Source organism: Trachinotus anak, unplaced genomic scaffold, assembly GCF_046630095.1.
Source record: "Trachinotus anak isolate AG129_WGS33_773 ecotype Australia unplaced genomic scaffold, CSIRO_AGI_Tana_v1 ptg000005l, whole genome shotgun sequence".
Classification (NCBI taxonomy): domain Eukaryota; kingdom Metazoa; phylum Chordata; class Actinopteri; order Carangiformes; family Carangidae; genus Trachinotus; species Trachinotus anak.
This window is the reverse complement of record NW_027273856.1, coordinates 2,256,120-2,271,134: the sequence shown is the minus strand read 5'-3', so window position 1 is coordinate 2,271,134 and position 15,015 is coordinate 2,256,120. Positions and strand designations below refer to the sequence as shown.

At 42.7% G+C, this 15,015-nt stretch overlaps 1 protein-coding gene across 2 annotated transcripts in view; it reads left to right on the top strand.

Moving 5' to 3' along the window:
- Positions 1 to 15,015, top strand: part of dennd4c (DENN/MADD domain containing 4C) — a 34,495-nt gene that overhangs the window by 13,430 nt on the left and 6,050 nt on the right. Inside the window, exons 3-26 of one of the 2 annotated variants that reach the window (XM_071477652.1) lie at positions 2,329 to 2,581; positions 2,679 to 2,748; positions 4,220 to 4,389; positions 4,588 to 4,829; positions 4,959 to 5,025; positions 5,133 to 5,191; positions 6,670 to 6,814; positions 7,673 to 7,848; positions 8,002 to 8,102; positions 8,718 to 8,942; positions 9,487 to 9,632; positions 9,857 to 9,895; positions 10,208 to 10,338; positions 10,440 to 10,572; positions 10,771 to 10,977; positions 11,089 to 11,217; positions 11,323 to 11,470; positions 11,573 to 11,716; positions 12,070 to 12,189; positions 12,656 to 12,781; positions 12,930 to 14,020; positions 14,230 to 14,422; positions 14,526 to 14,623; positions 14,718 to 14,893. In XM_071477652.1, coding sequence (XP_071333753.1) covers positions 2,329 to 2,581; positions 2,679 to 2,748; positions 4,220 to 4,389; positions 4,588 to 4,829; positions 4,959 to 5,025; positions 5,133 to 5,191; positions 6,670 to 6,814; positions 7,673 to 7,848; positions 8,002 to 8,102; positions 8,718 to 8,942; positions 9,487 to 9,632; positions 9,857 to 9,895; positions 10,208 to 10,338; positions 10,440 to 10,572; positions 10,771 to 10,977; positions 11,089 to 11,217; positions 11,323 to 11,470; positions 11,573 to 11,716; positions 12,070 to 12,189; positions 12,656 to 12,781; positions 12,930 to 14,020; positions 14,230 to 14,422; positions 14,526 to 14,623; positions 14,718 to 14,893 — 4,389 coding nt within the window. The remainder of the gene's footprint in view (positions 1 to 2,328; positions 2,582 to 2,678; positions 2,749 to 4,219; positions 4,390 to 4,587; positions 4,830 to 4,958; positions 5,026 to 5,132; positions 5,192 to 6,669; positions 6,815 to 7,672; positions 7,849 to 8,001; positions 8,103 to 8,717; positions 8,943 to 9,486; positions 9,633 to 9,856; positions 9,896 to 10,207; positions 10,339 to 10,439; positions 10,573 to 10,770; positions 10,978 to 11,088; positions 11,218 to 11,322; positions 11,471 to 11,572; positions 11,717 to 12,069; positions 12,190 to 12,655; positions 12,782 to 12,929; positions 14,021 to 14,229; positions 14,423 to 14,525; positions 14,624 to 14,717; positions 14,894 to 15,015) is intronic. The other variant, XM_071477653.1, reaches the window with a different exon arrangement.

Here is a 15,015-nt window from a genome sequence, read left to right as displayed (position 1 = left end):
AGACTTTCACATGCACTAAATCGTCTTGATAAGTCTCTTATTGTTAGCGTTGTCTGCATTTCTGAGGTTACTTTGAAGTACCTGTCAGTTTGTCACATTCAGTCCACCTTTGATGGCACAACAAAACATTCCTTTTGTGGAAGGAAGTAGGTGTGCTTCATTCACTCGCCCCTATTTCGTCATGGAGTTCTCCCCCTCAGCCACATATAGGAATTTTGCTGCTTCCTTCTATTATCTTATAACAGGGAACTCCATTTTGATTTATTTCATCCAGTCATGTAAGTCTGCAGGTACCACTCTTCCGAGTTTTCCACGGAGAAGCCAGAACCTTTTTTATTAAGCACCTTGGACATGGAATCATCTGCAGAAAAACATGAAATTGAATCAACTTATAAAGAAAGTGGTAAATGAGACATGCACTTGTTTTTCTTGAGAGGACCTCAAGCTCAAAGTACTGTCATGCTGTATATGTGGTATTTTATGTATTATGGTGTATCTTAAGTTGTGGTGTGTTTGTATGGCTGCTACCAATGGGACTTCCTGGTAAAATAAAGTGTAATAAACTATTATCTATATTGCATCATCAGTGCTTTATACCTGTTAAATGAACAACCAATATCACACACAGGAATGTTTTAATTAGAGCTTTGATGCCACTGCCTGGGGCGTTGCAGTTCCCCACACACCTTACTCTTTGTCTAAAGCCTTTTTGCGTCTCCCGCTATCAAACTGGACTTTCCAGTTGCAAGTCTGCTCACTTTGCAAAGTCAAGTCTGTAAAAGACTCCGGTTGCTGCATATACGCTTCAGACTGGATTCCACTTTGTTCTTCGGTTCGTTTCATGTGTTATTAATGTGATTCCCTTCTGCCAACTGTAGCTTTAAACTGTAGAGCTGCAGAAAACCCTCATGAAACGCTGCAGCCGGGTGGTGCTCTGAGTATAAACAGAAGATCGTGTGTCGAGTAATGTTTCCTTTAAGAGGTTGTGCAATCCTGACATATGGGGTGGAGAAAATAGAAGTAAGCTTCTATTCGAGGATTCGCAGTCATTGTCTGGCTACTATCTACTTTGTTTTCATTCGTTGAAGCAACAAATCAGTTGTGCAGTTTAATGAGGCTGAAGAACAGACTTCACCAGCTTGTATTCCTTTCTTGCTGCAAACATAGAAAATATTAAGAGACCCCTGATGCAAAATTCATGGCTGTGATTAATAAATGATATAGATGGATTTGTTTTAATAAAATTACCTCGCTTAGACACGTGATAGCATTTGTTCTCTTGCTAATGGTCTTGTTTTGGTCGAACTATGAGACAGAAGGTCAGTAAACACTGGTGTCTTCCTCTCTCACCAGCTGACAACCCTCAAACCTGCAGGTTGTCTTATTCCACTAAAAGAATAAATGAAAAACTAGCAACCTGTAAATCATTTATTCTTCCTTCTGCCTCCGCTGCTGTCAGTGAAGGCAGCATTCCCAGCCCGAGGCTCCACGGCGTCACGACTCACTGTGCCCATTAAGACTCTGTTTTTGTCGCCTAAATGAGAATTTGCTGGCAACTGTACTCCTGGCCTCTTTAGGTTTGTCCTGCGCTCTTTTCAGAACAAATGGAGTGTTTCAGGACTATTATATCTGCAGTGGCTGCCCTTTCTCCTGCACAAGATTACAAAACATGTTTTGGTGTCCGTTTTAGTTAAAAGGGGGCAGCAATCAAAGCCTCTGGCCTCCCACATGGCATTGTCCAGATGGAAAGGGAGGACATGGAGCACTCTGCCATAAAAGCCCTGCAGTCATGCAAAAAAGTCCAACACAGTGGGACACTGATTGCTCTCCTCAGTGGAACTCTAAATTGTGTGATGTTCCGCCGCAGGAGTGATAAGGAAGCAAGTGGCCACTTTGTGCTAAGTTGGACATTGAAATCTTGATATGCAAGTTTCCCTTGTCTGGAACCTGAGTGAGTCAGCTGGTAAATATGTCTGAATCACATCATCCACTGAAGAGCAGCTTCTCACCAAGGCCTCAAAGAGAAGCCAGAGCTTTAAGAAGAAAGTCAGTGATGCCAACCACACACTGATCCTCCCTGTAATACAGGAGAACCAGAGATTATCCTCGCTACACTTCCACCTCTTGGATCATTGTCACACTTTTTTCCCCTCATCAGGCTGAATATGGGTTGATATTGTCACAAGACAGTAATGTAATGCACACTTTTTTCATTGCTGTCTGTCCTGTTGAACATAATCTCATCTACATCCTTGACAGACACACAGGCATCCCGTCACGTGACGTGCCGGGCTAACATTTATGCTTGCTGCTCGTTGTGTTCGTCAGGGTTCTGTACGAAGGCAAGGAGCGTCTGATCCAGGGCTGCGAGGTCATCCAGGCCACGCCGTACGGCCGCTGCGCCAACGTCAACAACAGCTCGGCCAACTCGCAGCGCATCTTCATCACCTTCCGCCGAGCGCCACCCGTCCAGCCTCAGAACTCCCTGGCGGTGACAGACATTTGTGTCATTGTCACCAGCAAGGGTGAGATACCACCACATACCTTTTGTAAAGTGGACAAGAACCTCAACTGTGGCATGGTAAGTCTGATTTTTATTCCTTAGCCAACAATTTAGCATCATCACTCCCAAGAGAACAAATATATAATATCTATACACCCTTGTTTTAAACTTTTAGTGGGGCTCCAGTGTGTTCCTGTGCTACAAGAAATCAGTATCTGCGTCCAATTCCATCAGCTTCAAAGCTGGTGAGTAAGAGTCAAATATTTTCTATTGGCTTACCATGTAAATATCTCTCATCTCATCTTCAGCAGCTTCAGCTTCAGGGGTTGCTCTTTTGTTCTTTGTCTGCCTTTTATCCTTTTGATTTTGTCGTTTACCTTACTTAATGTCATTATTAGTATGTGATTCATCAGTTTTCACCCCTGCTGCCTTTCAGGTGAATCATATTTGATAGCTTCTCCTCCTATGATTAGGTGTCACTGATAAGAGCACAAACATTAGTGAATATACCAGTTTGATTGAACGACTTTATGGCCTTTTATTCTAATCAGAGTAACATAATACTTCAGGTCAACCTCATGTTATTGTTATGGCACATTACATAATAATCTAAGTCTTATATAATAGATATTCAATAGTTTTTAACTATTATAAAGTATAAGATAAAATTAAACAATAGTCTCTAAAGGTAACGAAGGATGCAGTGAATATTAAAAGTAATAATATAAGTAATAATATATGCAGCTTAGATAGAGAGTCAACATTTAGATTTTCTAAGTCAATGTAAGATTGTAAATCGAAATCATAAATGACAGTTTTGACCCAGCAAGTCAAAATTAGGAAGTAGTAAGTTCGTTCTCATTTTTACCCTTCAAACATTCAAACGTTCATTTCACTATTCACGACTTCAGTACATGATACTTCTGACATTACATGATATTATTATTTTTATTCTCACAATTCTGCAGCCCTGTTAGAAGATGCTGTGTCTTGATATAAAAAAAACTTGGTGTAGTTAGAAATGCTGCAGCTTTGTGTGGGGCCTCAGTTATGTTTCTGTCTCATTTGAAGCGAGCGGCACCTTCACTGATCACGCAGTAGATCATAATAGTGTTTTGCAGCTGACATTTCTTTACTGCTGTGCAGCATTTTCACTGACTGAATGCTTTCTTAACAACTTGGCCTTTGGAATAATTCATTGTGCAACACACTTATAATCAGTGCTCAAATGAATGTGTGTGCACTCACACACAAACACCCATGCACGCACACACACACACACACGCTTGCTTTATCTTTTTGGGCCGGCCTTCTTCCTGTGAAGCGACTGTTTATTCATCTCAGACAACAGCACTTCCTGCCACGCCCATTATTTGTGTGTCAGCAGGCTTGTTTTGGTATTTGCAGCATGTTCACATACAGATGTTAGGGTCTTGTCAGAGCACCATCTCCCCAAACAACAAGTTACACTGAAAAACAGAACAATTATTTCCTGAAAATGAAACCAGAGACTGTTGAGCATTTTTCATCTGAACTGGGAAATACTCATGTCCCTTTTCTGTTGAAGAAGTTCTGCAGTGAAATAAAGCCAGAGCTGTTTTGGAAACAACAAGCATATAAATTAAAAATTTTTGGGATATATTTTGTTTGATGCTGCTGCGTTACGACATCAGGATAATCCTTGTGTTTACATTCACGTTTTCCCTTAATCCCCAGGTCTAATCTTTCGTTACCCAGAAGAAGACTATGAGTCTTTTCCTCTGTCCGAATCTGTCCCTCTGTTTTGTTTGCCTATGGGTGCCAAGATCGAGTGCTGGGCACCAAACACACGTGATCCTCTGCCTGTCTTCTCCACGTTTGTCTTAACCATCTCAAATGGTGAAAAGGTGAGACACAGCTCCTGAGAACAAGATGTCGTAGATGAAAAAGGATCGAGGACTTCAGATGAAAAGCCTTTTTTAATCAAGAAAAATTTCTATTTGATTTAATTGATTTAAAAAAACTCAGTCAATTTCTTGTACGGTTTAACTGGCTCAAAAAAAATCAACAAAAAACTAAAGGAATTTGGCCATCTCTGGTTGCAGGTGTATGGGTCAGCCATCCAGTTCTATGAGCCATATTCAGTGGATTCGTTGAGCGAGAAGCAGAAGATCCAGCTGGGCCTGCTCACCACGGTGGAGAAGAAGATGATCCCCAATCGGCCTGTAAACACCAATAAATGCATCTGTCTGCTGTCCCGCTGGCCCTTCTTTGAGTCCTTCCGCAAGTTCCTGATGTTCCTCTACAAGCTCTCTGTCTCGGGCCCACACCCACTGCCTATTGAAAAGTAAGAACCTCCTCGCAACTATTGACACTTTTAGCTCACATTGTGCATGTTTGAAAAGAATTTAAAGACACCTCACAACATTTTGTGGTCAAGTTTTATTAAGTTGTGTTTGTATATTTCTCTCAACAGGCACATCTCACACTTCATGCACAATGTGTCATTTCCTTCCCCTCAGAGGCCCCGAATCTTAGTCCAGGTGATATTTCCCCCATTGTTTCATTGTTTATAGTTGGCAATCACATATTTTAAAAAATACTTTTACTTTCATTTTTATGTTTTCTCATTCTTGAATTTCTCCTCCAGCTCTCAGCACATGACACCCTGATCCTCTCCCAGCCTGTGTGTACACCTTTACCCCTCAGGTACACCGAGTGCTGCAGTGCTTAACATTTCTCAACAAATAATATGTTCTGTTACTTTGCTTGAGTCCCTTTTCAGACTGAATGGAAACAGTTTAGATTCAGGCTAAATGTAGCTCCTGTCCTTCAGTGCATGTTCTGTACCGCTGAGCAGACTTGAAGAAAACGACCAGTGTATTGTTCCAGAAAAAAAACAAACAAAAAAAAAACATTCAGTCTTGTAATTTTTTTCCACTTCAAATCCTCAAACTGAAAACAACCTTGGCCATAATCATTACTGAGATTTTTTGTATAATCTTGCCATGTTTGCAATGGTACAAGCAGTTCAAGCAACGACTTTTCACTCACCTTTTTGTACCTCCGAGGGCTGCCTTATGTAACATAAAAAAAAACTGCCATGTCTTTGTGAAAACTACATCAAACTGCTAATTGATATTACACTTAATTAAATAAACGAAATTCATTTTCAGTCTCAATTATAAAGGCTTTCATATTAGGTTCTGAAAAAAGTGTCAAACAAAGTGACTAGGGATGGGACGATATACGATTTTATCACACATCACAATAAGAAAACACTCAAAATAAAGTTGATCATGGCGAATTTCCATCATCGGGATAATCGTTAATATCCTCACGAGTGACTTGAAAATGCTGTCTAGTTCACCGACCAAGGGTTGGCACATCTCATTCTCTATGCCACAGCTGGACTGTGGACTGACCTGTCTGGTCTGATTTGAAAAAAGGAAATATTAATATGAGAAAGAACAGGCTCACACAGTGTTGCTGTTTCTATCTATTTTCCTTTATTTATCCAGGAGGACATTTATGATTTATAATTACCTTATTTAAGATTATTTGATTGTTTTTCACTGAAAAGATGTTCACCAAAAAAAGATGTGTCCTATCTGTGATGCAATAAAAGTATTTGTTTCTTACCAAAATGTAAGGTAAATTGATTTCAGCATGTTTTAGAGCCATTTTAAGAGTTTAAAGCATATTTTTATGATTATAATATATCCTAATAATAAAATCCTGACTTGCAATTCTTTTGGCCAAGATAATCGTGATAAAACTGCATTGGCAAATACAGTGGATGAAGCAGACTCCCTGACCAAATGACACTTAATTAGATATTATCTTAATGTTAGAAACTACTGTGCATCCTTAGAAATGACTGTGAAATTAAATCAGCGCCACACACACAGTCTCAAAGAGAATCTCAAGGAGATTTTCCATTGTAAGCTTCGGAGTGTTTTTCTTTGCTGCCATTGTTGAGATGAGTTTTAAATTACAGATGCATTTCTGCCTTGTTCTTTTTTGTGTCTTACATAACTCATGCCTCACTCTAGTTACATGCCCTGGTTATAAAGACTTCACTCCATCAATTCAAACTCCTCCCTTTGCTTTCTATTGCGTTTTCTTTTCTCTTCCCGAGCTCATCAACTCATCCACCTCCTCTGTGCTCTCTCTCTCTCTGTCAGCGGGGCAGATTACGGCACACTCCTGATGAACCTGGGCTCAGAGAACTGCGCCACGCTGCTGCACTTTGTCCTTCTGGAGAGCAAGATCCTGCTGCACTCACTCCGGCCTGCTGTGCTCACTGGAGTGGCTGAGGCTGTGGTGGCTGTGAGTAGGCTGGCTCCACGTACTTGAGAAGAATTACTAGCATACTGTTAGTTACCATCATCAAATAAAAGTTAAGAAAGTAAGATTCAGGCTAGTAGTAAGATCATACTGTCAGGTAGAACACCATGAAGTAAAAGCACAGTAAAACAAGCAGGCAGAGGAGGAACAGGTTTTTGATGAGCATGTTTCACAAATCTATGTATCTATGTGATCAGCTACACATGTATTATATCATCTAAATTTCTTCAGGCCTTTCATATGCATATGGTGACATCCAGCCAAAGACTGGATTGAAATCCTCTTTAACAATCATAAGTTGAGTCATTATCCTGAATGAATGAATGAATGAATGAATGAATGAATGAATGAATGAATGATGCATGTAGATATTAGTGATAATACACTTCCTGTCATTATAGTTTTATAATTATATCCACTCCCTCATTATATCTCAAAGCCAAAGCCATTTGTCACCATTGAATCTTAAAACATCAACAGTTACGTCACACTTAATAATTATTGGATCAGCCTTATTTTCTGTCACTTGTTGACTCTCCAGCTCCTTAAACACAAATTTGTCAGTCACGTCTCTTTGAATACACAGGATGTCACAATCTCTAAAAACCCCCAAAGGCATTTGAACTGTCACGATAAGTTCACAGTTCACTATATGGGAGAACATTAAGTCTTACGTAACTGAGATTGTTGCCCAAGTTTAATTCTGCAGTTGTTTTTTTTAAGTTCAGAGTAACGAGAGCTCTTGCCAATGTTTCTGCCTCCAGAGGGTGTAATGTAAAACCCCTCAACACTGTCTGCCTGACTGTAGTAATCCTGTCTCTCCCTCCTGTCTCTCATCAGATGATCTTCCCCTTCCAGTGGCAGTGTCCCTATATCCCACTGTGCCCACTCTCTCTGGCAGACGTCCTCAACGCTCCTTGTCCGTTCATAGTGGGTGTGGACTCCCGCTACTTTGACCTTTACGACCCCCCACCAGATGTGGTCTGTGTGGATCTGGACACCAACACTATCTACCTGTATGCTAAGCATTGACACTAAAACCCATGTTACTGCCTCTCTGAGGTTATGTGTTGAAAAACTGCTGCAACACATGAAAAGCACATTGCATTTTCTTGTGCAGCTCTGCTGTTACTTCCAGCAGAATAAGCCAGTTGTGTTGTGTGTTACAGGTCTGACGAGAAGAGACACAGCAACTGGAAGAACCTCCCAAAAAAGCCGTGCAAGAGCCTCATTAACTCACTGAGCAACTTGCACCACCAGCTGGGCACTGGTATGAACAGCGTCTTATTTCTTCTTAAAGTGGAAAACCTAGAGATTTAGCTTTTTCTTAAAAGATGAAACAGAAAGTACTGGGAGTGGACAAGATACCAGGAACCCTTTACAATATAATGCAGTTAATAATAACGATACCACACTCTGACCATAGAGTTGAATCTTTGTCACAGTCGAAAAAATACTTGAACATCATGAGCTCAGTCATAGCAGTATTAATAGCAGGGTTATTGTAGTGGTTTATAATTACACTGTTCAGCCTCTGTAGTTATATATGGGGCCCTGAAACTGACAAAATGTTGTAAACAGTTATCAGACAAGTAATAATAATACAACTTACTAAATAAATAATATTGTTAGTTAAATAACTATAATCTGTATTTATTTGGCATTTTTCAAAATAAGGTTACAAATCAGGTAAAGTAAGACAAGATAGTTGAAAGATAAAAACATATCTGTAGAAGTTTTTGTAAGCAATTAAAATTAAAGCTGTAGCATCACTGTATAAACTGTTGTATAAGCTTACGCCAATAAAGTTAGCAAGCATGTGGGGAAAATAAATGTGTGCCAAGACTAAAAACATGGGAAAATTAAGCTGAAGTTTGTGTTTTAGTTTCAGTGCGTCAAACAGCACAGGAAGGCTCCGCGGTGGACATGACCCCCATCGAGGCCGATTTCACCTGGCACAAGAAGAAGACGGCCCTGGAGATGGAAATCCAGGAGGCTTTTCTGCGCTTCATGGCCTCCATCCTGAAGGGCTACCGCTCCTACCTCAAACCCATCACACAGGCGCCTTCAGAAAAGGCCACAGCTGCAGACTCTCTCTATGACCTACAAGGTAAACAAATGACTGACAGCTTGCACCAAATGAAGTTATGTTAGGTTTATGGGGCAGATAAGTCCTGTAGAACCTGGATTTGTTAATAGCTTCCTGGCTTTGTAACCTATTCATAATTTACAGCTTCAATTCAGATAGCTTCACCTAATGTTACATTTTATTAGCATCTCTATATCAAGGAGCATCTCAGCTATTACTCAGCTTAAGTATTTTTAGAGATCAATCACCTTTCCCATTGGCTGTAAAAAGAGTTCACTAATGCTTGTTGCTGGGAAATTGGTCTTTTACAGACCAGTTTTAGAGACGGTGAAGCAAAAGACTTTAACTCTACATATTTTTACACTTTTCCATTTAGCTGCACATTGATCGATTGATGAAGGAAGCTTAAAGGAGAACATTCAAACACAAATTTTTCGTATTGCTTTTCCCTTTAAGCGAAGACAAACAAATTCTGCAAGTTCTGCAAATTCCAAAATCAAGAATAACATGGCTTTCAGTTAAACTTGAGAAATGATACCCAAAAACTTCCCTTGCCTTCCTTCAGGGTTTCTCAAAAGCAGAGACCGTGCCCACCAGAAGTTCTACTCCCAGCTCACAAAGACCCAGATATTCATCCGCTTCATCGAGGAGTGCACCTTCGTCAGTGACAAGGACACCGGTTTGGCCTTTTTTGACGATTGCGTCGAGAAGGTGATTAGCAACCCAGCGTCAGCCCGGTCTCCCATATCTACATGTTGCACGCTGGTTTCATGTTGTTTTGTGTTTTTTCTTCCTCTGGAGGTTTCTGTCCATGTACACGTCTTTGTTTTATGTTGTTTTATTGGCAAAATAACATTTGTCCGCTGGGAGACTAAGGAAGTCAAAATTTCCTCTGATTCATTCTTTTCCCTTTGCTCCATTTCCTCTTTTTGCAGCTTTTTCCCTCTGATAAAATCACCGACAAGGGCACCAAGGTAATCGCTTATGCTGTGATCAGATTTCCTTGCGCCTTGCTTTTTTTTTTGTCTAACATTAAAAGGTGAATAAATTAACAATTTTCTCCCTTTGATAAATGTGTCCACCACATTTCCTGCTTTTCTTCAATCCTTAAATCCTAACCACAATCAAAACAGCATGCTTTACTTCCTAATGAGAAAAGTATAATGTGCTTGTAGTTGTTTACTTTCGGCCATCAGAGAGGAAATGACCTGTAGTGTGTGCTATTTGTAAAACTCAAGACATAGTTTTCAGTGTCACTAATGCTCTGGATGTGATCCTCACTGCAGGTTGAAGGAGAGTCATCTGAGGACACAAGACTGCTGGAGCTGGATGAGTCTCAAAAGAGTGAGCACACCGTGTTTGTTATGCCCCCTGAACCTCCAGCTGACAATGGATCTGACTCCACTCCCCGATACACGTAAGTGATTTTAAACTGCAGGTTATTAAAACGTCAGTAATAACATTGTATTTGCACATTTTCCACTTGATTTTTCAACAGTCATGTTTCTCATACTCCAGCTATAAAGGCTTCCCCACATTGCATATGGATCTGTTTGACCGTCCAAGAGTGTTACGACCAGCACTTAGCAGCAGAGCAGCAGGGGCCAGTTCGTCCAGCAGCCCTGCACTACTGGCAAAGAGGACGAAGCAGGTGTGTACATGCTACACACTCTGCAGAAGTAGCAGCAATACCCTGTTCCTGGCACACATCTGCCTCCAGGGCCTGGGTGTTTATAGGAGCCTGTGTCAAATTGACCATATCACACTTCTCATCCTCTGTCTGCAGCATCTTGTGCATCTGCCCTGTTCAAATAAATGCTTTAAATGCTTTATTTCCTCCATCCGACAGGAGATCAAGCTAGCCTACAAGATGGCGAAGCGTTACTACTCCAACCCTCCGCTGTGGGCGCGTTGTTTGTTCAGTCACTGCTACAGCCTGTGGTTCATCTGCCTGCCAGCAGCCGTGCGGCTGGCCAAGTCTAAGAGCCGTGCCATGCAGCAGGCGTACAACGTCCTCCTGAAGATGAGGACCACTGAGGTGGAGGTGCTGGATGAGGTACAGTCAAATTATCACTAATCAAATCCAGTGTTATTCATAGTTTGTTTGTGCAGACTTCATCAAATCCATGTCTAATTAATGATCATGTTTCCATCTCTCTGGCCTCAGGTGTGTTACAGAGTGGTAATGCAGCTCTGTGGTGTGTGGGGTCTTCCTGTTATGGCTGTGCGAGTCCTGGTTGAGATGAAGAAAGCTGGAGTGCAGCCCAACGCCATCACATATGGATATTACAACAAGGTCATATATCACATAACACAAAATTAACGAGACAAAGCTTTTCTTAAATAATATTTTGAAAGCTGACTTCCTGTGTCCTCATCCCTTGATGTGTTCCCTCTGCAGGCTGTCTTAGAGAGCCCATGGCCAAGCCGAAACCGCAGCGGCCTCTTTATGTGGACCAAGGTTCGTAATGTGCTTCGAGGAGTGACCCAGTTCAAGCACGCTCTAGACCGAACGACGTCCAAGAAGGGACCCACACTTAGTACCACAGGTGGGAATGGGATATATAATATGATAGGGCAGCATAATGGGAGAGATACATCAAGATCAGATCTGTCAAACTGTCATTTTTTCTTTCTGTCTTCTTCTGTAGCTGCCTCAAAAGGAGGCTCAGCGGTCACTGACGCTGACCGTTTGAGTCATGGAAGCGCTGACAGCTCCAATGAGGCTAATGGCGAGGAACATAATCTATTTGCCCGCGGCATGGAAGACACAACGGACAACCACTGTAGTACAGGTACTGACTCCCCAGGAGCTGCAGGTTTCAAGCTCTAAAGACCGATAGTCTGAAACCTCAGCACTGGAATGTGACCATTGCTGCAATCTGGAGATACGCTGCCACCAGTAGCCACAGCCGAGTCCAGTATGTTGTGAACAAATTCCCACTTTTCTAAAGCTGCCTAAAATCTGAATGAAGTAGACGGGTAAAATATTCACTGTATCCAATAGAAAAAAAGATAAAACTATTGAAGTAAAGCCCAGGTTGTAAAAAATAAATAAATAAATAAAGCATGTCTGCTTCAATTATATCCTCTTTAAAATATATTTATACTTGAGTACAGCATGGTTTGTGTGATTTGTGATCCACAGGAAGGCAATCTGATCAAGGCTACGGCTCCAAGGATGAGTTACATCAGGAGCTGGCAGAGCCTTCACATGCAGCTGTGCTTTCCACTGAAGAGAGGAACAATGCCAAAGCACAGCATAATGGTGAGAGAGGTTACATCCATTCTCATGTGCTGTCTGTGCATAAATACTCCATTTCCTTCTTGGACATCAGTGTTGACATGTTGACTATTTATTATTATTAATAAGGCCATTAGACAGCTATAGCTTATTCAGATTGCTGCTGCTGGGTTCTGACTAAAAAAAGAAAGAAAAGAGAGCACGTCACTCCAGCCGCTGTGCTGCTCACTGCTGGGACCAGCTCCCAGTGGAGATCAAATCTGCCCAAACCGGAACTGGCTTTAAAAAGAGGCTAAAAACTGCTCTGTTCTCCACTGCCTTTATTTCATCTTTTAATCTTGCACTTTATTTAGATAGTATCTGTGTTTTTATACTGTTTTCTTATTATGCTTTTTGCCTCTATGTTTATGTTTCTTTTACTTTCTGTTAAGCACACTGAATGACCTCTGTCTATGATAATGTAAATTTGCCGTGCCTTGCCTATAACCAGGAGGCGACATTGCTGGCTCAGTGGACAGTGCAGTAGCAGTAGCAGAACCCCCCAGTCCTGTCGTTGGGCTCTCACCTGTTCCTAGTATTGTGAAGCTGTCCACAGGGAGCTTTGATGGTGAAACAGGTGAGGAGGAAAATGAGGCCTTTCATTTTAACTAAAAAACTAAACTTTTTGATGAATAGATTATTTTGTTTTTCACTTCAATTATTTAACTTTGAGTTAAACTGTTACAAACTAAATTAAATAGGACGTTCTCATCCCTTTTCTCCAGGTGCAGGGAAGCTGTTCAGGAGACACAGCAAGAACGATAACGTGTCCCTCCCTGATGATAATGCCTCGCTGGCGTCAGGAGATGTGGTCAACCAGCCTCAGCAGCAGCGGCAGAAGTCCTTTTCCGAGCGCAGCTGTAGCTTCAGCGCTGAAACTCGTGCAGGAATGCTCCTGGAGAAAGGCGTGGACCACATGGCCAGCCAGATGGGTGCCGATGCTCGTATCCTGACTGCAGCGCTCTCTGCGGGTCAAAGTCCACCCCCCAGCAGCGCGTCCAAAGCACTTTTTAAAGATCTGGAGGAAGAGCCTGAAGATGATCGGGGTTTGATACTTGGGAAGCTGTCGGTGGAAGAGGAGCCAGGAGGGCCAGAAAAAGGGAAAGAGGATGATAACAACGTGGAGGAGGCCGAGGTAAAAATGGAAAAACAAGAGAGGGAGGAAGCTGAAGCACATGAGGATGAGTCTGGGGTCCGAGGAGCGACTCTGGAGAGGGCAGACGTGGAGGTGGGTGCTGACCCACTTTCCCTTCTGGTGTCAGAGACTGAAGAGTCGGCCTCTGTTACCAGCCAGGAGCCACCACGCTCCGTGCCCGCTGTGGTGTCCCGCAACCTGGCCGAGGAGATCGAGATGTACATGAGCCTGCAAAGCCCTCTAGGTGTCAAGTCCTCCAGCATGGAGCTCCAGCAGTCGCAGGCAGACTCCACTGATGCCCCCCAGCCCAAACAGTCTTTGGAGCGCAGGTCCAGCCTTCCTGTTCCTCCTCTTAAAACTCAAACTAGCTCTTCAGGAGGCACACCCAAACGCAGCCCCAACACTGTTACTCGCTCCAAGACGTTTGCCGCCAAGACAAAGACCCCCACCAGCACTACGGGTAGCTCAGGTGCTAGGTCGACCTCACTGACGGCGCTGGTTAAGTCCTCACAGGGGGGGTCTCTGGGCTCAGTCATAAACTCCATTTCAGCCATCAAGATGGACACTCTGTTGTCAGGACCTAAGATCGATGTGCTGAAGTCTGGTATGAAGCAGGCAGCAAACGTAGCCAGCAAAGTCTGGGGGGCAGTGGCATCAGCTTACTCCTACTCAGATGATGAGGTGAGTGTCTTTAAAGGATATTTTCTCAGCTGCTGCTGTGATGCTGATTGATCATGAGCCCACAGAAAGCTCTGCTCTTTCAGTGCGTGATTTTTTCTCAACCAATAGGCACAGTTGCAATGTAATGTAGCCCCTACTCAGGGTTACACTTTTGGAGTATAGGAAGTATTTTTTTCTCATTCAAACTGAAAACATTTTTTATTCTCCAGGATGAACAAGCTCAGGTTGGTGGCGGCTTCCCATCACGTCTGGATGAAAACATGTTAGCTGCGCACGATGTGGATGAGAGTCCTGAAAGAGGGGCCATCCCAGGTTTGGTGGCCAACGGTTTGAACCAGAGCTGCACCAGCCTGGGCAGCAGCAGTGGCAGCAGTGACACCGGCCGAGGGACCCACCAGACACGTAAGCACACTCTCTCTGGTGTAAATATGAGAGAAGTGGAAGGGATGGGTACAATGAGGCTCTCTCTGCCGTCAGCGGAGTCTGATTTTGTCTCTATCTGCAGATCCAACTCCAGGACGAGCAGGCAGGGGTCCTGACTCTGAGCAAGGCTCCTCGCATCACGCCTCCTCCTCGAGCATCTACCAGAACTGCGCATTGGAGGTCAGACATAACATATCCAACCAACCACAGCAGTGCTGCTGAGCTTGTGCTGCCAACATGGCATATGAGTAACTGGGAGCTTATGTTTTCCCAGGTGCTGATGTCAAGCTGCTCCCAGTGCCGCTCCTGTGAAGCTCTGGTGTATGATGAGGAGATCATGGCGGGCTGGACAGCCGACGACTCCAACCTAAATACCAACTGTCCTTTCTGTCGCACAGCCTTCCTTCCCGTATTGCACGTCGAGTTTCATGACTTGCGCTCAATGACTGGGTAGGTATATATGTTGTCTTGTTGCCACTGCCCTGTCCTAAATTTAAAGGAATGTTGAGATGAATTTTTAACCTTACAAACGTCTTCCTGGAAAAAAAAAACAAACAAATCTAACAAATAAA